Below are 27,999 nucleotides of genomic sequence, written 5' to 3'. Positions count from 1 at the left end.
AGATGGAGGGAGGGCAGAGGGAGGGAGGGAGAGCAGAGAGAGGGGGGTCAGAGAGAGGGAGGGCAGAGAGAGGACCCGACCGAGGACCCGACAGCTCGGTCCCGTCCCCTCAACGAGGACAGAGGGGGGGACATGGACTTGGCGAGCCGGGCAGCCGGCGAACGTGACGGGCCCGACTTGCTCATTCTTTCTGCGTCTTTTGGAGCGGGGTGGGGGCAGTGTCTTGAATAACGGGGGCAGGAGGGAGAGGTCGGAGGGGTGACGTCACTCGCAGCGCGAGGAATGAACGGCACGCAGACCCATTGTGACATCATCAGCGAAAGACAGTCGTTTTTAAATTCAAAGTTTTGTAAGATTTTTGAACATTTTCAGTGATAACTCGAGAAATAAAACATGAAAGGACTCCACGGGAAAAATCTCTACCGGAATGTGTAAAAAGTGCCGCCCCAGTGTGCTTTGCTATGGCATCGGGAATTGTTCCTGTGTATTGCAGGAGAAAATGTGACCCCATATGTAAGAAAAGTTGGGAGAGTGGAAGCAGGGAAGGAATTTTTTCGCCAAAGACTGAAAGGGCCCCATCCTTGATCCACAAGGGACAGCTCGGTCGCTGTGAGAGATCGAACACACTGCGTCCGTGTTATGCAGAATTTAAAAGAATGTGAGAACTCACTAAACATGCCTATCTTGGACAGGCTGGAAATAGACACAAAGTGCTGGAGTAACTCAACGGGTCAGGCAGCATCTCTGGAGAACATGGATAGGTGAAGTGTTTAAGAAGGAACTGCAGATGCTGGAAAATCGAAGGTACACAAAAATGCTGGAGAAACTCAGCGCGTGCAGCAGCATCTATGGAGCGAAGGAAATAGGCATTTCCTTCGCACCCGCTGAGTTTCTCCAGCATTTTTGTGTGTCTATAGATAGGTGAAGTTTTGGGTCGTCTTCAAACTGAAAGTAAATGAGGGGGAACTGGAGTTAAGAAAAGCCCAGAACAAAGCTAGACGGGCAATAGATGACTAAGGAGGGATGGAGCCCATAACGGCCCATTGTTGGCTGGGGAAGAGGTGATAAAGGAGGGACACAGTGGAACTAGCAGGACGATTATGGTGGGGGAGGGGGGAGAGTGGGAATGCAGGGGTTACCAGATGGGCAGGCTGGATACAGGGAAGCTGTTTCACACAGGAGTTGAATCCCAGCTAGTGTGAGGTGGTGCACTTTTGGAGGTCGAAAATAAGCAGGTGTCAGAGGTTATGGGGAGAAGGCAGGAGAATGGGGTTAGGAGGGAGAGATAGATCAGCCATGATTGAATGACGGAGTAGACTTGATGACCTAATGGCCTATTTCTACTCCGATCACTTATGACCTTATGAGAAAATCCTCAATTAATATGACAGCATCTGTGAAGGAAATCGACCTTGATATTGGTTTATCATAGTTATTTTATCAGAGGTACAGGGAAAAAATTAATGCGCAAAAGGACACAGAGTGCTGAAGTAACTCAGCGGTTCAGCCACCTTCTCCGGAGAACAGGGATAGGCGATGTTTCGGGTCGGGACCCTTATTCAGACTGAAGAAATGTCACCTACCCATGTTCTCCAGAGATGCTGCCTGATCCGTTGTGTTAGCACTTAGTCTTTTTTTGTAAACTGGCATCATCAGTTCCTTTCTTCTACACCTTGTTCTGCGAGTATCCAGTCAAATTATACCATACATCAGTACAATAGATCCTTTTCTGGAACAGCACTCAGAGAGTCGCCACATTCTGCAACTTTCAAGTCTCTGAAAAGGTCCGATCTTGGCCCAAGGAGATCTGTCCTGGCAGCACTGGATCAATGAGTAGGAGTCTGCCTGGCCCAGTGCAATACTGTCGGCTCCTTCCTCTGCCGTTCCATGCAGCTACCACAGGTTGCGATCGATCCACTTGCTCGCCCGGCTGCTGTCGGGCTTCCCACGGCCACCTCTGCCAACGTCACCACCCGCGATCACCGCAGTCCGTCACACCCTTCAGCTGCCCCTCTGATCCCACGCATTCAGGTCTACGTGTACCGCTTCCCGAGCCGATCATGGGACGGCTCCCAATCGTGGGTCGGTGGGTCAGATTCCGATCACGGGATGATTACTGATGGTATGGGAGTGGAGGTCTCGGACCGGTCACAGATGCCACCTCCCTTTCCCTCCCACCATCAGCCCCGCTCTGAGGAGGGGGTCGGACCCGGTCTCTCAGGGTCAGGGACTGCCGAGGTCGGATCCTCACGCCGGTACAGCCCCGGCCACGTCGACCCCCCATAAATGACCAATGGATGTGAGTGACCGATGGATGAAATGACCGATGGACACAAGTGGCTGAAGCGCTTTGTGGTTGGGCCCTGCGAGTAACCGGTTGTTTCTGATCCCCATGAATAACCAGTGCTCTCCACAGCCACTCCCTGAGAATGACTGGTGCATTATTGGCTCCACCCTTCCTTGATCATCTGTTGCCAACCCTAGTTTGTTCTGGCCTTTTCTTACCTAGTTTCCTCCCCTCTTAGTCTGAAGAAGGGTCCTGACCCGACCATGATGGACATGACTGATTGGTGTTCTCCACAGCCACTCCCCGGCCGTTCCCCATGACTGACCGGTGGTCTTGTGGTCACTGACAGAGAGTGACCAGTGTTCTCGACTGCTGTTCCCTGCTCTTCCTGGCCACTGCCTGCTCTACGACTGACCGGTGCTCTCCATGTCCAAGACTGACCGATGCTCTCCACAGCCGCTCCCCGTGAGTGACCGATGGACATGAGTGACCAATAGACATGAGTGGCCGGAGCTTTCCATGTACGGTCCCAGCAAGTGACTGACTGACCGCTGCTCTCCACGGCCACTAGGCCCAGTGCCAGAGCTGGGTGAGTGCTGTGCTGTCACAGGGGTTGATGACCAGCACCCCCAGGCTGACGGTCGCCTCCAACACCTCCACGTCCAGGCAGTAACGTGTCGCTACGTGCTTGATCCGTGATCCAGCCAACATGCACCGCTGAGGGACAGAGGGACACACGTCACATCACACGATCTACAGGCGTGTCACCACTCTCCCCAACACAGGCTGGACAGGGGCACATGTTACAATGCACTGTCACACCACACAGCACATACAAACATGCAGGTCTACAACACACAAACTATACAAATTGTGTATGTACAGTTACAGGACATACACTTATTAACATATGCATAGTTCAAACACACAGGTAATTGTGGGCCGAAGGATCTTTTACTGTGCTGTTCTATTACATGTGTACACAGACTGAACTCACACCCACACAGAAACTATGGATGACACAGAAACAGGTACAGAGAGTATCGACATATCACTTACTTGGGCATTTTACCTTAACACGGAGTACGTGAATACGTTCAACGTGATGTCACGTGGACACTCACTCACACAGACACATAATCTCACACACACGTACAAATACACATATAAGCCCACATTCTCACACATACTAAAGCATACACATGTGCGCACGCACGCTCGCAGTAGCATGCAGACACGCTCATGCACACTTGCGCGATGCTCACACCGCCACACACACACGCATGCATGCACATGCACACTCCCACTCCCACACATGGAGGGCCCAGTCTGTGCAGGAGACGTGTGTCCAGGGGGCGAGGAGATGGTCCGGGCGAGAATGGGTGGGAGGGGAGAGGACGGCACCTGTTACCTGTCTGCTGTCCTCACCACTGCACGGAAGCAGCACGATAGGCGATGCTGGGACGGTAGAGGTGACAGAGGCAGCGGCGACGCTGTGACAGGCGTTGCCCAGGGGTGTGGGTCCTCTCCTGGGGGGGGTCAGACAGAGTGTAGAGGTGGGGGCGACCTGCCCCACATCTGTCCCCCTCCCCCCCCCCGGTCATTCCATCCATCTCACCCCCACTCCAGCCCCCCCACCCGTTCCACACCTCTCCCCATCCTGTCCCCTCTTCACCCCTCCCTGTTCCATCACTGGTCACTTCATCCCTCTTCTCACTCCACCCACCCCTCTGCACCTCTCCCCTCTGCCCCAACTCCAACCTCCCTCCCTCTCCCCCACTCCACTCTTCCCAAACCGTTCCTCCCCCCCCCGACCCATCCTCACTCCCCCCCCAATCCTCCATACCTCACTCCTCTCCCTCACACCCATTCCCCAAACATCCACCCCCTTGCCAGTCCCCCCTTCTGTTCCTCTCCCCTCTCTCTGCCCCTTTCCTCCTCAACCCCTCTCCCCTAACCACCTTGCCACTCCCTTCCCCCTACCTTCTCCTCCCCTCCTTCCACCCCCTCTCCCCCGCGTTCCCCTGATTGACCTGGTTGCTGCTTCCTAGGCAGGGCCGGAGTGCCATGGTGAGGGAGCCCCTGTCCCCCACCGTCTCCACACAGTCCTGTCTCTGCTGGATCACGCCCGGCACCGTGTCTGTCTCGTCGGGAATTCTGGCGAAAAACCACAGGCGCTGCTCGTGAGACCCGCCCGTGTTCAGCGCTGGGGCAACATCCCTCCCCCACCACGGCGCAGCGGGTAGAACTGCTGCCTCACAGAGCCAGAGGTTATGGTTTATTCCTGACCTTGGGTACTGTCTGTGTGGAGTTTACACATCCTCCCTGTGACCATGTGGGTTTTCGCCGGGTGCTCCTCCCACACTCCAGACATACAGGTCTGTATGTTAATTGGCTTCTGTATATTGCCCCTAATGTGTAATGGGTGGATGAGAAAGTGGTATAACAGAACTAGTGTGAATGGGTGATCAATGGTCAGTGTGGACTCGGTGGGCCGAAGAGCCTATTTCCATGCTGTAATCTTTCAATCAATCATTTTACAAGGATGTTGCCAGGACCTGAGGGCCTGAGTTATAAGGAGAGGTTGGGCAGGCTAGGGTTTTATTCATTCCAGCAGGAGGATGAAGGGTGATCGTACAGAGGTGTATAAAATCATGATGGGAAATAGGCAGAGGGATATGGGCCAAACGCGGGCAAATGGGGCATCTTGGTTGGCATGGACGTTGGGCAGGAGGCGAGGCTGGAGCTAAGGGGAGGGGAAAAGGTTGGTGTAGAGACCTACCTGAGCTCGGGGTAGACATGTTCCAGGTACCAGCGGAAGGGCTTGCATTTCAGATCCATCTTCAACTTCAGTCGGCTCTGGATACTGGGAAAGGGAGGGAGGGGCCGGTCAGAGGTGGGATCCCTTCCTCCGACATCCTCCTCCCCAACTACCTCCATCCTCCTCCCTCTGAGCACCCCCCTCCAACCCTCCCACCACCACCCCTCCCCAGTCCCTCTCCTTGTCCCCTCTCCCCATTTCCTCTTCGTGTCCCTCTCCCCCTCTGTGCCTCCCCATCCTTGCTCCCCACTCCTGTCTCCCCACTCTCACTGTCTCCCCACTCTCACTCTCTCCCCTCTCACTCTCATCCCTCTCCCCACCCACTCTCACTGTCTCCCCTCACCCCACTCACTCTCCGTAAGGCTGCCCCTTGGCTGAGGGACGAGCCGCATAGTAGAATCGCTTGAAATCGTCCATCCAAACCTCGACTGTGCGTCGCGTGTTCCTGGAATGGGGAGAGGAGGGGGTCAGAGGGTGCAGACAACCCCCCACCGTACTTCCCCCGCTGCACCGACTGCTCTAGATAATTGGTTATTACTGTCACATTTTCCGAGGTAGAGTGAAAGCTTTGCTCGACAGGCTCTCCAAACAGATCAGAAAATATTATACAGGTCCACCACTGATTTTCCGGCACCCTTGGTTCCAGAGCCTTTTTGGATTATCCGCCTTGCCGGACTAACAGAGGAGTCCAACAGTACCACAACGGCCCGTCTGGGTCACCGTAAGACTGAGATCCGGCTCACAAATTCGGCCTCGGAAATCGGCTATAGAAAAGGATGTGTCGGCAATAGGTCGGTGGGTCTAATTTGCATAGGGGGAAAATTAGACCCACCCTCCCCACCCCACTCTCCACGTCCCCACCCTCCCTGTCCCCGTCTCCCACCCTCCCCGTCCCCACCCTCCCCGTCCCCCACCCTCCCCGTCCCCCACACCCCCACCTCCCCCACCCCCTTCACGGCCCCTGTTAATATTAACCAAATTAAAGACACTATAAAATGGAGGGTCCCTGCATTTGGAAGATTTGCTTAACCTTTGTCAATGGAAAAATACAGGCTGTGGCTGTCGCCGGCAAGTCTGAGCCTCAGATTGATATGCAGGATGGTGAAAGATCCAGGTGTTCTCCTAATTTCCTCCTAATTGATAATATGTATTAAAACTTTGCAAAGAAACTTAAATGCATTGTTTTGTTTGGATTGATGCAAAGGGATTGTAAATAATGTAAATAATGTTGCAATACAATTCCCTGCTGTTTGTTGATTGGCCAGAGTGTTAAGCCCTGGCAGAATTGTTTTGTGTTCCAGGGTAAATGTTGCATTATTCAGTTAACCTGACTTCTTTCCAGAAGCTTCTGTAAGAAACATTGTTTATGACTCTCTGTAATTTTGTTGGGGAACTGTCAATAATGTATTGATGTAATTGATATGTATGATTGGATTCTAAGGGGAACCACTCCTATGTAGTTCGGCCCCTCAAGGTTCGTGGACCTATAAAATGTAGCCCCCATTTCGATCTTAATTGTAATTGTGTCGATCTTCTGGAAGGGCGCTTGGGACTGGGTGACCTTTTGGGCAGTGTCTGCTAGTGCGAGGCTGAAGGGCTAGGCCAGGCAGAGACAAGGTTCGACCGAGCGGTGGTTAGGTATCGTATAGAGGAATTTGTGTTCATTTTAAAATTAAGATTAGTTGGTCCAGTGCTCGAATCAGTGTTTTTACTGAACTAGACTTGGGGGTAAGCTTTCGGAGTATATTTACATCCCTAGTACCTGATGTAGGTGTTGGCGTTACCATCGGGGAAGAGGTAGGGGTGTTTGCGACGGAAGACGTGTCCCACTCGGCTGCAGGGGAGGATCTCCAGGGAGCCGCCGCACATCCACACCCGGAACGACAGCTCTGCAAGAGGGAGAGCATTGAGAGCAAGAGGGAGAGCCTGCACATCTCCTTTAAACTTTTCCCCTCTCATCTTAAAGCCGTGTCCTCTAGTTTTGGACATTTCCACCTTGGGGGAAAATGGCTCTGACTGTCTATCCTATCTATGCCTCCCATGATTTTATATACTTCTATCAGGTCTCCCCACAACCTCCAATGTTCGAGTGAAAACAATCTAAGTCTGTCCAACCACCCCCTGTAGCTAATCCAGGCATCATTCTGGTTAACCTCCTTTGCACTCGTTCCAAAGCCTCCACATCCTTCCTGTGTGGGGGCAACTGTACACAATACTCCAAATGGAGCTTAACCAAAATTCTATAAAGCTGCATCATGACTTCCTGACTCTTATACTCTATGCCCCGATTGATGAAGGCAAGCTTACCAGACGCCTTCTTCACCACTCTGTCTACTTGTGTTGCCACATTCAGGGAGCTGTGAACTCGGACCCCAAGATCCTGCTGTACATCAATGCTGTTCAGGGTCTTGCCATTAATTGCATATTTTCCCCTTACATTTGACCTCCCAAAGTGCAATATCTCACACTTGCTCTGATAAAACTCCATCCTGCCATGTCTCCACCCACATCTGTAGCTGATCTAGATCCTGCTGTATACTTTCACAGCCTTCCTCACAGTCTGCGGCCCCAGCAATCTTGCTGTCATCTGAAAATTTACTAACCAAACTGTCTATGTTTACTTTCTAGTCATTTATATGTAACACAAACTGCAGAGGTCTCAGCACAGATCCCTGCGGAACTCCACGGGTCACAGGTCTCCAGCCTGTCTTCTGTCAGTAAGCCAGTTCTGAATATATACGACCAAGCCACTGTTAATCCCATGCATTTTAATCTTCTGGATCAGCCTACCATAGGGGATTTTATCAAATGCCTTACTACAATCCATATAGACAACATCCATCGCTCTACCCTCATCTATCACCTCCTCAACTAACGCGAAGGAGTTAGGAGACCTGCCACGTACAAAGGGAGCATGATGAGAGAGGGCAGCAGATAGACAGACGTGTTGGCCCGAGTGAGTAGGGAGGGGATGGGAAAGTGAGATAAGATAGAACTAATATGGCCTATTTCCTTGCTGTATCTCGAGACTAAACTCCTTTCTAAAATCAAACCGTGGCAGGACCTTTGCGGTGAATGGCAGCGGCCTGGGGAGTGTTGTAGAGCAGAAGGATCTATGAGCACAGGAACATGGTTCCCTGAGAGTGGAACAAACGTCCTCACAACTCACCAAAGTTCTCTCCGCCCCAGATCTCCATCTCGGTGTCGTAGCTGCCCAGGTGGTTGAACCAGGCCTTGTTGATCACAAAAAGTCCACCCGCTATCACCGGGGTCCTGGGGAAAGGCGGGAGGTCAGGGGAGTCATCACGGGCAAGGGGAGACTCAGGGCGAGAGGAGACGGGGCGAGAGGAGACTCGGGTCAAGAGGAGACGTCTGGGGCTGGGATTAGCCCTGGGGGTGACGAGACGGGGGCTCCATGGGAACAGGGTGGGGGGGATGTCTGGACCTTCCCCAGTGTCCCACCCTCCCCCCTTCCCGGGACCACCCCTCACCTGATGGGGGCGATGGGGTCGGTTCTCCCAACCCTCACCTCCTCGCTCAGCGGCTCCCACTTGAAGTGTAGACTCCAGTCAAACCCTGGGGGACAAGGGCAAGTTATCAACCCTCCCCCACCCCTCGATCCATACCCTCCCTGACCCCACCATTTCCCCACCCCAATCATGATCCCTCCCTGACCCCCACCCACATCCCCTCCACAACACCTCCCCATCCCATACCCTCCCCACCAACACACACACACATACATCCCTTCTATTTCTCCCCTCTCCCCCCCCCTTCAACCCACATAAACGTCGCCTATTCATGTTCTCTACAGATGCTGTCTGAATCGCTGAGTTACTCCAGCATTTTGTGTCCTTTGTTGTAAACCAGCATCTGCAGTTCCTTGTGTCTACCACCCCTCCCCGTCCGCTAAGCCCTGCCCCAACCCCTACATGCACCACATCCTGTCTTTACATATCCCCCACAAACAAGAGGGATGTCATTGGATCAGGGTAACTTTAGAGAGTCCCAGAAACAGGCCCTTCAGCTCACTGACCAGTGATCACCCGTTCACACTAGTTCTATGTTATCCAACTTTCTCATCCACTCCCTGCACACTGGGGGAAATTTACAGACGGCCGATTCACCTACAAACCCGCACGGCATTGGGACGTGGGAGGAAACCGGGGCATCTGGAGGAAACTCACGCGGTCATGGGGAGAACATGCAAACTGTGTACAGACAGCACCCATAGTCGGGATCTAACCCGGGTCTCTGGTCCTACCTCCTCTCAAGTCCGGAGAGGCGGCCACGTAAGCGAAGGTGTCCATGTTGATGATGTCGATGACAGGGCTGACCACGCGGGAGGGGTCCTATCATGGAAAACGCCGGAAGAGTGAGGGCAGGGACTGTGGCAGCCAGGATGCCAGCGGTAATCGTATCAAACCCCCCCCCACCCCCCACTCTCTCTCCCGCCGCCATCTCCACATGGTGCACCCTTCCCTGATAGCCCCAACAATCTCCCCTGGACCAGCCACATGGAGGCTGCACCAATGCATCACAGCTTGGTTTGGGAACAGCTCTGCCCAAGACCACAAGAAATTGCAGAGTTGTGGATGTAGCTCAGTCCACCACACAGACCAGATTCCCCACCATCGACTCCATCTACACTACACGCTGCCTCAGGAAAACAGCCGACATAATCAAAGACTTGTCCACCTTGGTCATTCCCTCTTCTCCCTGCTCCCGTCTGGCAGAAGGTACAGAAACTTAAAAGTGTGCACCACCAGACTCAGGAACAGTTTCTTCTCCTCTGTTATCAGGCTTCTGTCCTTCCATAAGCTAGGGTACTGTCCCACTCACTTCTACCCCATTGTGGACATTGGACTTGTCTCTGGGACTGGTGCGCTACAGTACTGAGAACTATATTCTGCACACTATATCTTCCTTGTTGTTCTGCCTATTGTTCCCTAAGTTTGACCTGATTGTATTTATGTATAGTATTGTCTGATCTGATTAGATAGTTCATAAATTCATAAGTAACAGGAACAGAATTAGGTCATTTGGCCCATTAAGTCTACACCGCCATTCAATCATGACTGATATATCTCTCCCTCTGAACCGAATTCTCCTGCCTTCTGACTCCTGACACCCGTACTAATCAAGAATCTATAATCCATTTACTTGGCCTCCACTGCCATCTGTGGCAATAAATTCCACAGCTTCACCACCCTCTGACTGAAGAAATTCCTCCTCATCTCCTTCCTAAAGGAACGTCCTTTTATTTTGAGGCTATGACCTCTGGTATTAGACTCTCCCACTAGTGGAAACTTCCTCTCCACATCCAATCTATCCAGGCCTTTCACTATTCAGCAAGTTTCAATGAGGTCCCCCCTCATCCTATTAAACTCCAGCGAGTACAGGCCCAGTACCATCAAACGCTCATCTTATGTTAACCCACTGAGTCCTGGGATCATTCTCATAAAATTCTCGATAACATGCAAACCAAAGTTTTTCACGATACCTCAGTACACGAAACAAGGATAAATCCAAAGGAATCAGTCCAAGGGAGTGGGGAAAGGGGGAGACGGGAATGTGGGGGAGAGGAGTAGTGGGAGGAGAATTAAGTGGAGGGAGGGGGAGGGTGTCATGGGGGGAGGTGAAGGGTGTCTCCATGGGGAGGGAGGGGAGGGGATCGGGGAGGAAAGTGTGGGGAGGGGATTTGGGGGATTCGGGGGGGGGTGATTCTGTGGGAGGGGGTCTCACCTGTGCGACGCGCTGCAGGAGGGGCAGCAGCCAGTCACGATTCACCTCACAGTGACTGTCAAGGAAGGTGAGGATCCCCGCGGTGGCGGCGTCCGCCCCCCTCACACGTGAGCGGATCAGCCCTGGGGTGGGGAAGAGGCTCGTCAGTCATCGGTCATCCCCTCCAATCCCGCAACCCCCCCAGCCTGGACCCCATCTCTTCCTCTCCCCACCCCCTTCTCCCCTCCCTTTACACACAACATCCTTTCTCTCCCAGTCCACCCCCTCTTCCCAATGCCTGAAGCCCCAAACTGACCCCGGCCCTTCAGTCCAGCAAAGCTCTTGCACCTCTTAAAGGGGCCACACAGTCTGCCCCCCAACTTCCTCCCTCCAACCCCTCCCTCTCCTCTCACCCCTCATCCATCTGCCACCTCCTCCCACTCCACCCATCTTCCTTCCCTCTCCCTCTCCTTTCCCCTTCCTTCCCCTCCATCCATCTCCCTCTTCCTTCCACATCCCCTTCCCACCCATCTCCCCTCCGCCCCACACTTCTCCGCCGCCCCACACCTCTCTTCCCCCTCCCCCTTCTCCTCGCTCACCTTCCCGCTGCTGGTTGCGTAGACTCTTCACCTTGGGGAGTACAGTCAGTAACTGGCAGTCGGCCGCTGTGGGGACAGGGGCAGGTTGGTGAGGATGGGGGTGGAGGCTCCCGTAACCGCCGTCCCACCTCAACATTTTGCCCCCACCCCACACGCCAGAGGAGACAACAGAGATCAAGGGCAGGAATGGAAACCAGAACCCTGACCACGGGGGGGGGGGGGAGTCAGGAGAATTGAACTGAACTGAACTGAACTTTATTTATAGAGCACTTTAAAAACAACCACTGTTGCAACAAAGTGCTGTACAGAATTTTCGTATCACTGAACTCACCTTCCCCCCAGTAGCATCATTTGAATTCCTCGCCTTCAAAGCCCTTTCCTCCATGACAGTCATCCTCATTTACCGGCCACCTAAACCAAACCCCTCCTTCCTATCTGACTTCACTGAACTCCTCACACTTGCCTCATCCCTCTCCTCACGTCTGCTGCTACTTGGTGACTTAAATATTCACATGGACTCCCCCACCTGCAAGCTTGCATCTGAATTCGCCTTTTTACTGGACAACTTCTCTCTCACTCAGCACGTCACCTTTCCCACCCATGACAAAGGTCACATCCTTGACCTGGTCTGCTCCACAAATCAACCGGTACTCGACCTCCATCCTTGCCTCTTCCCCCTCTCTGATCATAAGCTTATACGGTTCACCATCCCTTCTCCGACACCTCGCCCCCGCTTCCTCCGAGAAATCACGTTCCGTAATCTAAAATCCATTGATTCCCACCATCTCTCTGACCTGCTCTCCACCACTCTCCCCCTGGACTCAACCCCCATCTCACCTGATGATCTCACAAACCATCTCAACTCCACCTTGTCTACCTCCCTCAACACTCTGGCCCCCCTCAAAACAAGAACCGTAACTTTCAACACATCCTCACCCTGGTACACACCTGCACTTCGTAAACTGAAACAGACTGGTCGCCAACTCGAACGACTTATAAAGAAATCATCTCTCACAGTCCACCTTGAAGCTTACAAACTCCACCTCACTGACTACAAAGATGCCCTCATTGCTGCAAAATCTGCCTACCTCTCCTCCATATTCACCGATCCCTGCCTAAACCACAGAACCCTCTTCTCCACAGTGGGCAACCTCCTCAAGCCTCAAGCCAACACTCTCCCTACCTCTACTCCGGTTCTCTGCAACTCATTCCTCCACTTTTTCGCTGATAAAATCAGCACCATCTATCAATCTTTATCCCCTGTACCCGACTCCCCAGCATCTACTCCACCACCTACTAAGGCCCCTCCTTTCAACATCTCCACTGACCTCCTTACCCCTCCTCCACACTGCTTCCTCTCCCAGTTTGACCTGGTCACCCCTATTGAAATCTCCAAACTCATCAGCTCTTCCAAACCCACTACCTGCTCCCTCGACCCTCTCCCCACTCCCCTGTTGAAGTCCTGCCTCCCCGTTCTCTGCCCCTACCTCACTAATCTCTTCAACTCCTCATTGTCCCAAGGAATTGTCCCCTCCGCTTTCAAAACTGCTGCCGTTACACCAATCTTAAAGAAACCTGGTCTTGATCCCTCCTCTCTCATTAACTACCGCCCAATCTCAAACCTCCCCTTTCTTTCAAAAACCCTGGAGCGTATCGTTGCGTCGCAACTTCATTCCCACCTCCTTGCGTATAACCTACTTGAACCCCTCCAATCTGGCTTTCGCCCCCTCCATAGCACAGAAACTGCTCTCCTCAAAGTCCTCAACGACCTACTCACCTCTGCTGACACTGGTTCCCTCAACATCCTCATCCTCCTCGACCTGAGCGCAGCCTTCGATACAGTGAACCATAACATCCTGCTCACCAGACTCAAAGACCTCGGCATTGAAGGCTCTGCACTCAGCTGGCTCCGTTCCTACCTTTCCAACAGATCCCACTTCATCTCTCTCCACAACCACACCTCTGCTACAGCCGCAGTCACTCAAGGCGTTCCCCAAGGCTCCGTACTCGGCCCCCTCCTCTTCATCATCTACATCCTCCCCCTTGGTCAGATACTCCGCCACTTCAATCTGGACTTCCACTGTTACGCTGATGACACCCAGATTTACCTTGGCACCAAATCCCCCCACAACCCCCCCCCCCCTCTCCCATATCAACTCCTGTTTGTCAGCTATAAAAACCTGGATGCAACATAATTTCCTCAAACTCAACAGCGATAAGACAGAATTCCTCCTCATAGGCTCCAAAGCCACACTCAGCAAAATCAATAACCCCACTCTCACCATCGACGGCACCACTGTCTCCCCATCTCCCCAGGCCCGCAACCTTGGCGTGATCTTTGATTCCACCCTCTCCCTTGAGCCTCACATCCGCCATGTCATTAAAACCTCCTTCTTTCATCTCCGCAACATCGCCAAACTCAGACCCTCTCTCACACCGCCTGCTGCTGAAAGACTCATCCATGCCTTCATCTCCTCCCGACTGGACTATTGCAACTCACTTCTCCTTGGCATCAGCTCCACCTACATCAACCGACTCCAACTGGTCCAGAACGCAGCCGCCCGACTCATCACCCACACCAAATCCTGGCATCACATCACTCCAGTCCTCAAAAAACTTCACTGGCTTCCCATCTCCCACCGGATCACCTACAAAATCCTGGTCCTCACCTACAAAGCCCTCCACCATCTGGCCCCCCCCCATATCTCACTGACCTCCTCTCCCCCTACCAACCCTCACGGTCCCTCAGATCCACATCAGCCGGTCTCCTCTCCATCCACAAGTCCAACCTCCGCAGTTTTGGGGACAGAGCCTTCTCCAGGGCAGCTCCCAGGCTCTGGAACTCCCTCCCCCAACTGATCCGCAATTCCGTGTCCCTCACCATCTTCCAGTCCCGCCTCAAGACCCATCTCTTCACCTCTGCCTATCCTTAGCCCCACGTCCCCGTCCCTTTTCATCTGTGCATTAATTGCCTCATACTGTGTTTTGTATTGAATTCTGTCTTTACTTTGTGTACTAGTCATGTCTCTACTATTTATTTCATTCCCCTTACATGTTTTTCCTCTACATGCTCAATTTTTGTAAGGTGTCCTTGAGACTCTTGAAAGGCGCCCATAAATAAAATTTATTATTATTATTATTATGACTAATCATAAACATAAAACAAAACAATAAAAACATTAAAAGACAGTAAAAACAATAAAAAAACAATAGAAACACTAAAACAGGAGCAAAGTCTCATGCAGGGTCGAAACCCAAGGAATTGAAAAGGGTTTTAAGACTAGTTTTGGAAATGGACAGTGAAGGGGCCTGTCTAATGTGCAAAGGTAGAGTGTTCCATAATGTCGGAGCAGCAACAGAAAAGGCTCTATCCCCTCTGAGCTTCCGCTTAGACCTCGGTACCTCCAGGAGCAGCTGATCAGCTGACCTGAGGCACCGAGCAGGAGCGTAGGGATGAAGCAGCTCAGAGAGGTAAGGCAGGGTGAGACTATTTAAAGATTTAAAAACAAATAAAAGAATCTTAAAATGAACTCTAAAGTACACAGGCAGCCAGTGGAGGGAGGCCAGAATAGGCGTTATGTGCTCCCTCTTACGTGTTCCAGTTAAAAGGCGAGCAGCAGCATTCTGAACCAACTGGAGACGTGCAAGGGAAGATTGGCTAACTCCAAAATAAAGTGCGTTACAGTAATCCAGCCGAGACGTGATGAAGGCATGGATTACTGTTTCAAAATGCTGTCGTTCAAGAATGGGCTTCACCTTTGCCAGCTGCCTTAAATGAAAGAAGCTGGACTTAACTACCGCGCCTATTTGACGATCTAATTTAAAATCACTGTCCATCTTAAAACCCAAGTTTAAAACTGTTGGCTTCACATACAGTGCCAAGGGACCCAAGTCAACAGGGGGAGGTTCACAGGAGCCATTGGGACCAAACACTATCACTTCTGTTTTCTTTTCATTAAAATTTAAAACGTTTAGGGCCATCCAGGATTTAATGTCATCAAGACATAACAGAAGTGGCTTGACTGAGAAAGCATCTTTCTTCTTCAGCGGCACATATATCTGACTATCATCAGCATAACAATGAAAAGAGATGCCATGCTTTCTAAGAATGGAACCCAGAGGAAGTACAGTGAGAAAAGCAGGGGCCCTAAAATTGAGCCCTGTGGAACCCCATATGACAGAGGAGCGGAGGAGGATTCAGAACCAGCAAGGCTTACACACATAGTTCTGTCTGCCAGATAAGATCTGAACCATTCCAGGGCACTACCACAAATGCCCACTAGGTGCTGTAATCGAGATACTAAAATATCATGATCCACTGGAGAGAAGGAGAGAGAGAAGGGGAGGGTGGGTGAGTGGAGGAAGAGAGAGGAGGGAATGAGAGTGAGAAGAGAAGGGGGAGAGGGGGGGGAGAAGAGGGAGAAGAGGGAGAAGAGGGAGAGAGGGAGAGAGGGAGAGAGGGAGAGAGGGAGAGAGGGAGAGATGTGAGGAGGGAGGAGAGGGAGAGAGGGAGAGAGGAGAGGAGTAGAGGAGGGAGAGAGGGAGAGCGGGGACGAGGGAAGGAGAGGAGAGAGGGGGATGAGAGGGAGAATGAAGAGGGGAAGCAGGAGGGGGAGGGCGAGAGGATTGAGCCTGGGTGCCTGGCGTTGTGACGCAGCGGCAGATTTTCTGATGGGATTGTACAGATTGTGCGGATATTTTAAAAAATATTTCAGAAAACTACCCCCTGTCAAATTCAAATTCCCATGTCTTCCTTTGGAGAGGGTGCAGAGGATGTTACCTAAATGATGCATGGATTAGGTGGATTAGCTACAGGGAGAAGTTGGACTGACTTGTATCGGAAGGAACTGCAGATGCTGGTTTAAACCAAAGATAGACACAAAGGAGAGAAGGAGCGACTCTCAGTCTGAAGAAGGGTCTCTACCCGAAATCACCCATTCCTTCTCTCCAGAGATGCTGCTTGTCCTGCTGAGTTACTCCAGCATTTTGTGTCTATCTTCAGACAGACTTGGATTGTTTTCTCGGGAACGCCACAGGTTGAGGGGAAACCTGTTAAAACTATATAAATTTATGAGGCATAGATAGGGCAGTCAATCAGAACCTTTCTCCCAAGATGGAAATATCGATTCCAAGAGGGCATAGGTCTAAGGTGACCGGGACAAAGTTTAAAGGAGTTATGTGGGGTAGGTTTAGACACAGGGTATGGTGGTTTCCTGGTGCCTGGGGTGATGGTGGAGCCAGATACGATAGTGGCGTTTGACTTTTAGATAAACAGGGAATGGAGGGATATGGATCACGTGCAGGGGTTAACACAAAGTGTTAGGGCAACTCAACAGGTCAGGCAGCATCTCTGGAGAACATGGATAGGTGGCGTTTTTGATCGGGATCCTTCAAGTTACTCCAGTACTTTGTCTTTTTTTGTAAACCAGCATCTACAATTAGTTGTGTCAGCAGATAAGAGTTGGTATTGGTATCATGTTTGGCACAGGTGCTGTGCGGTCCTATGTTCTCTCATGCGGCGCACATCCTGCGAAGCTCCCGTTCCCCAGTATCCCTGGGGTTATAGGGGGGTGATGCGTCGGTGAGGCAGGGGGGCGGAGACGGGGAAGCAGAAGGGGACGGGGATGGGGGTCACAACACGCACTGTATTCCCTGGGGTTGGAGAGGGGGGGGGGGTTTGCGTGGGTGAGGGAGGGGGACGGGCAGGAACTGAACAAGTACTCACGGTCCTGGCTGAAGTCGTCCACTAGGATGATCTCGTGGATGAGGTAGGCCGGCGTCCTGTTCAACAAGCTGTCACACAAAGCACCGAGCATCACATGACACGGACTGCAGTCTCTCCACACTCCTGTTCATCCTCAACAGCTCCGCCTTCAACATCGTAATCCCACCCAAACCCATCTCCAAACTGCTGAACCCAGAAATCAGCTCCCCCCCATTTGACACTGGATTGTTGACCCTCAACCAGTGAGCATGGGTGACAACACCTCCTCCACAATAACTCAACTCCAGTGCCCCGCGAGGAAGCATTCTCTGTCCTCTACTATATAGTAGGGGGTATATAGTAGCGTTGTTACAAAACCTACCATCAGCGGCGCTCCAGATCTGTCACTGCCTGTGCGTGCAATTCCGGAGGCTTTGGGGGGGGGGGTGGAAGTTAAACACGACTTCTAACGTCTTCAACATCACGGATCGCAATATCAGGACAAAACAAAAGGTATGTCGTTTAGTTAATCTTATGATGCGAAAAATGTTATTTAGGCATTTTACGAATCGGCCGTGTCTTGCCTGCTGATATGGGCTTAAAATTTATGGCAACGTCAACATTCCAATCGTTCACATTCCAGAAACATCCACTCTCAAGATAATCAAATTCATTATTTTTTCGCACAATCACGTCATAAGAACATCTAAATCATCTATATTTTGTGTTATTGTCTATCCATGATCAATATTTTCATACTAAACAACAGTTTTAGTCAGATGTATTGTGCAAAAAATAATGATTTTGATTATCTTGAGAGTGGATGTTTCTGGATTAATTTATGGGAATTAAACATTAGATTCCTTCCCTTTGGCATATAAATTCATGACAAAGTGAGATTTAAAAAACATGTTATATTGTGAATTCTTGTGTGAATGGGATCAGTTTGTTATTTGGATACTTAGGCTATTTAAAATGTTTTGCCTTTTCTTAAGAAATGGATAGATGTTTCGATCTAGTAATTGAATTTAAATGATTCGATGAAACTGATGAATATGAACTTCATGAAACTGATGAATATGAATTTTTAAACTTTATAATTTCTACCTTTTTTTCCTAAAACTGCAAATAATAACTTGTTTCTGTTAATGCTGTTCAGTGTGTTTTTTTTCTTTACATTTTGAACAGTCTCCGAAGAAGAAATGCAAAATTGTCAACCCAAATGCCCAGCAAAGGAGACCGATTTAGACAGCATTCGCAGAGATTATCCGAATTTGGACTACTCCAAATGTGATGATCTACAGGACATTCTTAATGGGAAAGTAGAGGGAAGAAAGGCATGTCATGCGTGGTTTGAAGAGCAAAAACTTGTAGTTTACAATGCCAAAATTGAAAAGTTGAGGAAAAACAAGGTGTACAGAGTTGCTTATTGGTTACAATCTGAGGAGTATGATGATGCTACTGATTATGATATGCCAATGTACCAACTAGCAACTGATCTTCTCCATAAAGACTTGGTCTTTTGCTAGAAATTGTAATGTATTTACCTATCTGTTACGGACTTACAGCATATAATACAATAATATTAAAGATCTGATCTTGAGAATATCACATTTTTGAACTTTCAAGGCAGTCTGGGTGTGTTTTACTGTTTCCGTCACAACGGTCAATTTTGTAATTAGCTACAATAAGGTAACTAACTAATTATATGCTTTAATTTCAGCTCATCCAAGTAAGATGTTTCATATTTGTTTCAGAATGCTTCAATCTATAATAACTGAACATTTCATTCAGTTCTCTTAATTTTTAAGAAAGTTATGGGCTTTTGACTCTCCTCAATCACAGCTTTTGTGTTGTCAATGGAAAAGCAATAGGGAACAAGATGCTAATTACCGAGTATGAAAATGGCCATAACTTTTTTAATACTGAAGATATGAAAGTGAATTAGGTATCAAATTAAAGTTCTTTTTATGCTTTATCTGATGGGATAAATTTGTAAAATCTCAAAATGTTGTAACATTCCTATATATGGTCCTCTCCTATACTCCCTGCACAATCACCACTTCATCTCCATCTACCACTAAAGTGGGCCGGATCACAAAGAATAACCAGACCAAGTACAGGAAGAAGTTAGACAACTTAGTGGCATGGTGTCAAGACAACAACCTCTCCCTCAATGTCAGCAAGATGAAGGAGCTAGTTATCAACTTCAGGAAGCTTGGTGGAGGACATGCCCACCTCAGCATCAACTGTGGCGATAGAGAGTCTGGGAATACTGACAAGGTGCAGGGAGATTCTTACTGCAAACACTCACACCCTGCACTCTCCCTCACTTCACAACACCTCTCTCCACACATTCACACTTCTCTCACTCACCCTGCCTCTACTCACACCCACACTCTTGCCGTCACCCACTCGCATACTAGCCACCCTCACTCACTCCATCCCTCCCTCTCACACACAGCCCTAGCTCTCTCATTGCCCTCTCTCCATACCTCCTTCACACACTGCTCTTTGCCAACCTTTCCAGCCTCCCTCACCCCGTTTCCCTTCCACCCCCCCCCCCCACCTCCTCCAAGCAACCCCCTGTGCCCCTTGCCCGGCCACCCTGCCCCTGACCTGCGGATGGTGCGCAGCAGGGCTGCCCGCTCCTCATTGTGGACGGTGATGATGATGCTGGTCGGAGGCAACTCCCCCTCCCACGGCTGCAGGGAGCACCTGGGGTGAGAGAGGGGGAGAGGGGTATGGGGAAGGAGGGAGGAGGGAGGAGGAGAGGAGGGGAGACAGGGAAAGACAGAGGTGGGGAAAGGTGAGAGGGAGGAGTAGAGGGGAGAAGGGAGTCAGTCTGGGCACCAACCCCTCTCACCCCGTCCCCTCCCCCCCTTCTGTTCAACCCCAGACACCCACCACCATCGCCAGAGGTGGGGATTGATCCAGCACTACCCGCTGTGCCACAGTACCAGTGTCCGGACCAGAGGCAGAGCTCAGTGTGGGGGTAGAGTAGAAACACATGTCTCTCTTTCCCCCCCCCCCCCCCCCCCCACCGGCTCAGAAACACCGCCTGCCTCTCTCTCTCTCTCTCTCTCTCTCTCTCTCACCCACCTACGAGTACTTCCTGACCTGCAGGTGGGTGAGAGAGAGAGCGAGAGACATCCCTCATCCCGTAAACGTTTAAGTTCGTAGGTTAATTGGCCGTCTGTAAATTGCCCGCAGTGTGTAGGGCCTGTTTTTCTGCTGTATCTCTAAACTAAACTAGGGCAGCATGGTGATGCAGTGGTAGAGTTGCTGCCTTACACCTAGATTCGATCCTGACTACGGGTGCTGTCTGTACAGAGTTCGTACATTCTCCCCATGACCCAGGCACGGAAATCTCTATCAAAACATCGGGAGGACACAATTTCTTGGCGGCCGTGCATGCGCACACACGCAAGGCTTCGGCCGTGGGCCCTGTGGACGGTAACATCGGAAACTGACCTGGTTGGTGACCGACTCCGAACTCCAGCAACAGCAGCTTTGTCCGCCCCGAATCGTGGGGCTTGAAGCGGCCCGTTCGCGGGGGGCTTTCATCGGCCGGCGGGAGCTTCAACATCGGGAGCCTCAATCGCCTCGATGCAACAGTTTGATTTTAAGCCGGGCCGGGCGCAGAAAGGCCCCGCGAACGGGCCGGTTCAGCCCTTAGAAAGCGCCTGATAAAGTCCGGGTTACAAAACATGGGGGGAGTTGTCCCCCACCTCTCAAAGCATGGGGGTGTCCCCGCCCACCAGGATTTCCACCCATACCATGACCGGTGTGGGTTTTCTCCGGGATCTCCGGTTTCAGATTTGTAGACGCACAGGTTTGTAGGCTAATTGGCTTGGTATAATTGTAAATTGACCCTAGTGTGTAGGATAGTACTAGTGTACGGGATGATCGCTGGTCAGTGTAGACTTGGTGGATCGAAGGGTCTGTTTCCGCGCTCTATCTCTAAACTAAGAACTAAACAAAAGTGAATGAAACATCCTGTTGGGGGAAAAAAAGGCAATACTTTCACGATTTCTCCCCCACCCCCAGGTATTCCCAGCTGTTCCCTGTTAATCCCATAATTTGCAGCATTTGTATTCCCATCATTCCCAATGTACCTGTTACTCCGATATTCCTGGCGCTCACTGCTGATGCTGACATTCCCTGCTGTTCCCATCATTCCCTGTTATTCCCATCGTTTCCAATATTCCTGGCATATGTGATATTCCCAGTATAAGCGAGTTTGTTATTCCACCATTGCCGAGACTGTTTATAGCTAGTAACCTATGACCTGGGCATGCGCAGTTGGAATACCGAACTCGCTTATTCCCATCATTCCCAGTATTTCTAGTGTCCCCAGCATACCAACCATTCCCAACAATCCCAGAGCTCTGAGTATTTCTGGCCTTCCTAGTATTCCCGCTGTTCCCATCATTCACGGCATTTCCAGTATTCCCGATGTTCCCGATATTCCCAGCAATCCCAGTATTGTATTCCCGACATCCCTGCCGTTCCCGGGCAGAGCCCCGGACCCCACTCACCGGTAGTGCCTGGTGTCGTGGACGGTGCGGGTACTGGGCACCCGCCCACTCTCCCTCTGGTTGAAAGCGTGCCGTCGGTACGGGTCTTCCCCCCGCCTCCACCGCTTGCCCGCCAGGTAGCCCCGCTCATCAAACGCCTCCAGCTGCTCATCTGGCTCTTCCGGTAATTCCTGAGAGAGGGGGGGGGGGGTCATGTGCCGTAGGGGGGGGAAGAGTGTGGGAACAACATTAAACCAGCAATGCCGGGAGCAAAGGGCTCCTGTATATCGGCGAGAACAAGTGTAGACTACCTCCTCCTTGCCCTGCCTCCATCCCAGGAACACCTGCTTCTGCCTCCATCCCGGGAACACCTGCTCCCCCCCCCAACCCCCAGAAGCTGCTGGAGTTCTTGCTATTGAGGGAGTGCAGCACAGGTTTACAAGGTTAATTCCCGGGATGGCGGGACTGTCACATGCTGAGAGAATGGAGCAGCTGGGCTTGTATACTCTGGAATTTAGAAGGATGAGAGGCTATCTTATTGAAACATATAGGATTATTAAGGGTTTGGACACGCTAGAGGCAGGAAACATGTTCCCGATATTGGGGGAGTCCAGAACCAGAGGCCACATTTTAAGAATAAGGGCTAAGCCATTTAGAACGGAGATGAGGAAACACCTTTTTCCCCAGAGAGTTGTGAGTCTGTGGAATTCTCTGCCTCAGAGGGCGGTAGAGGTCGGTTCTCTGGATACTTTCAAGAGAGAGCTTGATAGGGCTCTTGAAGATAGCAGTCAGGGGATACGGGGAGAAGGCAGGAACTGGATACTTATTGTGGATGATCAGCCATGATCACATTGAATGGTGGTGCTGGCTTGAAGGGCCGAATAGCCTACTCCTGCACCTATTGTCTACTGAGTTTAGAAACATAGAAAAATAGGAGCAGGAGTAGACTGTTTGGCCCTTTGAGCCAGCACCGCCATTTAATATGATCATGGCTGATCATCTAAAATTATTACCCCTTTCCTGCTTTTTCTCCATATCCCCTGATTCTTTTAGCCCTGAGAGTTAAATCCAACTCTCTCTTGAAAACATCCAGTGAATTGGCCTCCACTGCATTCTGTGGCAGAGAATTCCACGGATTCACAACTCTGGGTGAAGAAATATTTCCTCATCTCAGTCCTAAATGGCCTACCCCTTATTCTTACACTGTGACCCCTGGTTCTGGACTCCCCTAACATCGGGAACATTTTTCCTGCATCTAGCCTGTCCAATCCTTTAAGAATTGTATTTGTTTCTATAAGATCCCCTCTCAGCCTAAATTCCAGTGAATACAAGCCCAGTAGACCCATTCTTTCCTCATATGTCAGTCCCACCATCCCGGGAATTAACCTGGTGAACCTACGCTGCACTCCCTCAATAGCAAGAATGTCCTTCCACAAATTAGGAGACCAAAATTGCACACAAATGCACTCAGCAGGGCACTGTACAACTGCAGTAGGACCTCCTTGCTCCTAAACTCAAATCTACTCACAATGAAGGTCATTAGTTTTCTTCACTGCCTGCTGTACCTGCATTCTTACTTTCAGTGACTGATGTACAAGCACACCCAGGTTTTGTTGCACCTCCCCTTTTCCTAATCTGACACCATTCTTGTAATAATCTGCCTTCTTGTTCTTGCCACAAAGTAGATAACCTCCCATATATCCACATTATACTGCATCTGCCATGCATCTGCCCACTCTGCCCAAGTCACCCAGCAACCTCATAGCATCCTCCTCGCAGCTCACGCTGCCACCCAGCTTTGTGTCATCCACAAACTTGGAGATGTCACATTTAATCCCCTCGTCTAAATCGTTAATTTATATTGTAAATAACTGGGGTCCCAGCACTGAGCTTTGCAGCACATCATTAGTCACTGCCTGCCATTCTGAAAATGACCCGTTAATTCCTACTCTTTGCTTCCTGTCTGCCAACCAGTTCTCTATCCATGTCAATACTCTACCCGCAATACCATGTGCTCTAATTTTACACACTAATCTCTTGTGTGGGACCTTGTCCAGATACACCACATCCACTGGCTCTCCCTTATCCATTCTACTTGTTACATCCTCAAAAAATTCCAGAAGATTAGTCAAGCATGATTTCCCCTTCATAAATCCATGCTGACGTTGACAAATACTGTCAAATTCTTCATCATATTCCCCTCTGCCATGTCAGCATGTTTTATGCTAACTAACACGTTTCTGATCCATCACACAGACCATACTTCCCACCAGTGACTCCATCTACACTTCACGCTGCCTCGGAAAAGCAGCCGACATAATCAAAGACTTATCCCACCCCAACCATTTCTTCTTCTCCCTGGTCCAGCTGAAGGTGCAGAAGCTTGAAAGTGTGCACCACCAGACTCAGGAACAGCTTCTTCCCCTCTGTTTGTCAGGCTTCTGAATGGTCCTTCCATAAGCGAGGGTTTAGTCCTGAACTCCTAACCTACCGCAATGCAGACATTGTCTCTTCAACTGTATATTTTGCACTCTGGTATCGTTCTCCCTGAACTGCCTATTGTATGGCTCGATTGTATTCATGTAGATCAAGATTTGACTGGATAGCACACGAAGATTCTCACTGTATCTCGGTACACATGACAATAATAGACCATGTCTGTGAGGTTGTAGGGACTAGTTAGGCCGAAGGGCCCGTTTCCATCCATAGGACCCCAAGTAAAAATGTCCTGGTAAACAAGCTCAGATTTGGTTCTTGATTAGTAAGGCAGTCAGAGATCACAGGGAGAAGGCAGGAGAATGGATTTGAGAGGGAAAGATAGATCAGCCATGATTGAAAGGCAGGGTAGACTTGATGTGCCGAATGGCCTAATTCTGCTCCTAAATTTTATAATCTAATCTCTGATGTTAACTAGACCAGACTGGTCTGTAATTGGGCGGCTCAGCGCCAGAGAACTGGGTTCGATCCTGATCTCGGTTGCCGTCAGTGCAGAGTTTGCACATTCCCTCTGTGACTGCGTGGGTTCCCTCCGGGTTCTCCAGTTTCCTCCCACATCCCATAGACGTGCAAGTTCGTAGGTTAATAGGCCCTCTGTAAATTGCCCGTAGTGTGTAGGGAGTGGATGAGAAAGTGGGATTACATGGAACTAGTGTGAATGGGTGATCGATGGTCGGCGTAGACTCAGTGGGCCGCATGGCCTGTTTTTCTGCTGTTTCTCTAAACTGAACTAGGGCAGCATGATGACGCAGTGGTAGAGTTGCTGCCTTACACCTAGATTCAATCCTGACTACGGGTGCTGTCTGTACGCAGTTCATACACTCTCCCCCTGACCTGTGTGGGTTTTCTCCGGGATCTCTGGTTTCCTCCCGCACTCCAAAGACATAGAGGTTTGTAGGCTAATTGGCTTGGTATAATTGTAAATTGACCCTAGTGTGTAGGATAGTACTAGTGTACGGGATGATCGCTGGTCAGTGTAGACTTGGTGGACCGAAGGGTCTGTTTCCACGCTCTATCTCTAAACTAAGAACTAAACTAAACTAAAGTGAATGAAACATCCTGTTGGAAAAAACCCCCCAATACTTTCACAGTGCAAAGGTGAAAAATATTCTGGACTAAACCCATGGCCAAGTTGTCAGAATGATTTATGAGTGGATTAGGAACTTCCTGCTGCCTAGTAACAGGAGGATATGATCAGTCACCCCATCCCACACCACCAGACTCAGGAACAGCAGGTGCCACCCTGCTGCCAGCCCAGAGTGGGGATTCCGGGAATAGAGATTCCTGTGGGTTAGACCCAGCCGCCGACTCACTCCCACAGAACGCTACAGCACCCTGTGAGTGGGAATGCTGGCCACGGAATCCACCTGAGAACACAGTGGCACAGCGGGAGAGTTACTGCTTCACAGCGCCAGTGACCCAGGTTTGATCCTGATTACGGGTGCTGTCTATACGGAGTTTATACGTTCTCCCTGTGACCAGGCTCCAGTTTCCTCCTGCACTCTAAAGACGTAAAGGTGTGTAGTTTAATTGGCTTCTGTAAATTGTGTATGGGATGCTAAGGTGGGATAACATAATTCTAGTGTACAGGCGATCGATAGTCATCGCGGATGGTGGGCCGAAGAGTCCGTTTACACACTGTATCTCTGAAACTAAAACTAAAATCTCCCTGTATAGATGGATGAGGGGAATAGATAGGGTGGATTCAGAGTATATTATCCAGAATACGGGAATCAAAAACCAGGGACATGGATTTAAGGTGAGAGGGGAAATGGGAAAGATTTAACAGGAACCTGTGGGGCAATGTTTTCACAGTGGGTGTGTGGAACGAGCTGCCAGAGGAGGTAGTTGAGGCAGGTACTATAACAACATTTAAAAGACATTTAGACAGTTACATGGACAGGAAAGGTTTGGTGGGAGATGGGCCAAACCCAGGCTGCAGGGACTAATGTAGATGGGACATGGTGGTGAACATAGACGAGTTGGATGCCTCTATTAACCCCCCCCCCCCCCCCCCCCCCTCTCCCCTCTCCTCCCCTCCTCCCCCCCTCTCCCCCTCTCCTCCCCTCCTCCCTGCAATTTCTCCAGATTCTAGCATTTGCTGTTCCTTGTGTCTGCATACAGAAACGCCCTTGTTCACACACACGGTATTCACACCAAAGATCCTATTCACAGACACACACGGGTTCTCAGACACACATGGACGCTCACTTGCATCCACATGCACCCACTGGTTCACACACACATATGGATAGGCTGATGTACACAATACACACGCACTCGGCTCACACTCATACACAAGGACAGACTGGTTTGTACACACACTGGTTGACACGCATATCGTGTACACACACAGGTTCTCAGACGCTCTCGTGCACACCCATTGTGCCCACACACTCACATAGGAACACACGCACACACGAGAATAGACTGGTTTGCACACACACAGGGACACAGCAAACTCTCTGGTGTCTGCACACACGGGTTCACTCACTGCCCACACACGGGGACGCAATGTTTTACATGCTGGGACATAGGGGTCACACACACGGGAACACACTGCCCCCACACACACACACTGCCCCCACACACACACACTGCCCACACACACGAGAACACACTGCCCCCCCACACACACACACACTGCTCACACACTGCCCCCACACACACACACACACACTGCCCCCACACACACACACACACACACTTCCCACTCCCACACACACACACACACACACATTCTCCTGCCCCCACACACACACACACACACTGCCCCCACACACACACACACACACTGCCCCCACACACACACACACACCCCGGTCGCTCGGTTCCTTACCCGACTCCGGTGCTCGGCTGCGTGCGGCCCCGGCTCGGCCCCCGGCATCAGGCGCCGCAGCTCCGGCCACAGGGAACAGAACAGGGCGGCGGCGGCAGCGGCAGCGAGGACCAGCAACATCGGCCCGGCTCTGCGGACCCGCCGCATCTCCGCTCTCTCAGCCCGGCTCTCTCTCAGCCCGACTCCCGCTGCCTCACTCAGAGAGAGGGGAGGAGGGGTAGAGAGAGAGAGAGAGGAAGGTGATTGGGGATGGCCCGGGGCAGTTTGGGGGGAGAGGAGGTAATGTTGTGGGGGGGGAGGGGGGGGGTAGCGGTTGTCGGGGAGAAAGTTGTGGAGGAAGAATGGGAGGAAAAGATGGGCGAGTGGTCGGCGGGAGACGGGTGAGTGGTGGGGAGGTTGGAGGGAGAGTGTTGTGTGCAGGAGTGAGTGGTGGGGGAGGGGGACTGATTGGGCGGAGGGAGTGATGTGAGAGAGAGAGCGCGGAGGGGGGTGGTCAATGTGGTTGGGTGGTACGGGAGTGCGATAGAGGGTGTGTGTGTGGTGGCCGGGGGAGGGTGTGTGTGTGTGGTGGCCAGAGGAGTGTGCGTTCTCTCTGCAGCCTGTATGTGGACTGAGCACAGCTTCTCTCTTCAGTTCTACCACCCGACCAGCTCTCACCCCCACATTACACGACCTGAGGAATACAATTGCCCTTGAGTTGCCCACTGATTTATGACTTATCCCACTGGCCTCACCCTACCTCACGTATTTCCAGTGCATTGTCCACCTCTCCCCAACGCCCCATGCAATCTATTAATCATTGATCAACTCTCTTTCCACTTCTGACAAATCCTCAACTGATTCACTCTCCACAGATGCGGCCTGACCTACTGAATGTTTCCAGTATTTTCACTATTATTGCAATGGTACACGGGCTTTGTGGTCATACATCACGGAAATAGTCCCATCTACAGTCATATTTGCCCTCCTTTGGCCTATAAACCTTTCCTATCCATGTACCTGTCCAAAT

General features: G+C 50.9%; 1 protein-coding gene across 1 annotated transcript; it reads right to left on the bottom strand.

Moving 5' to 3' along the window:
• Positions 1 to 1,410: 1,410 nt before the first annotated feature.
• Positions 1,411 to 27,439, bottom strand: LOC116973062 (polypeptide N-acetylgalactosaminyltransferase 14-like). The gene is given in 16 exon segments (XM_033020718.1): positions 1,411 to 3,004; positions 3,699 to 3,768; positions 3,770 to 3,854; positions 4,332 to 4,444; positions 5,070 to 5,153; positions 5,461 to 5,553; positions 6,871 to 6,997; positions 8,278 to 8,381; positions 8,600 to 8,684; positions 9,373 to 9,460; positions 10,854 to 10,975; positions 11,432 to 11,497; positions 17,157 to 17,224; positions 19,755 to 19,853; positions 21,677 to 21,846; positions 26,991 to 27,439. Coding segments are annotated over 16 exon segments (1,671 nt in total). The 5' UTR covers positions 27,138 to 27,439; the 3' UTR covers positions 1,411 to 2,854.
• Between the last annotated feature and the right edge of the window lie 560 nt (positions 27,440 to 27,999).

This window comes from Amblyraja radiata, chromosome 5 (genome assembly GCF_010909765.2).
Source record: "Amblyraja radiata isolate CabotCenter1 chromosome 5, sAmbRad1.1.pri, whole genome shotgun sequence".
Taxonomy (NCBI): Eukaryota; Metazoa; Chordata; class Chondrichthyes; order Rajiformes; family Rajidae; genus Amblyraja; species Amblyraja radiata.
Note: the sequence above shows the minus strand (reverse complement) of the source record. Positions and strands in the feature narration are given on the sequence as shown.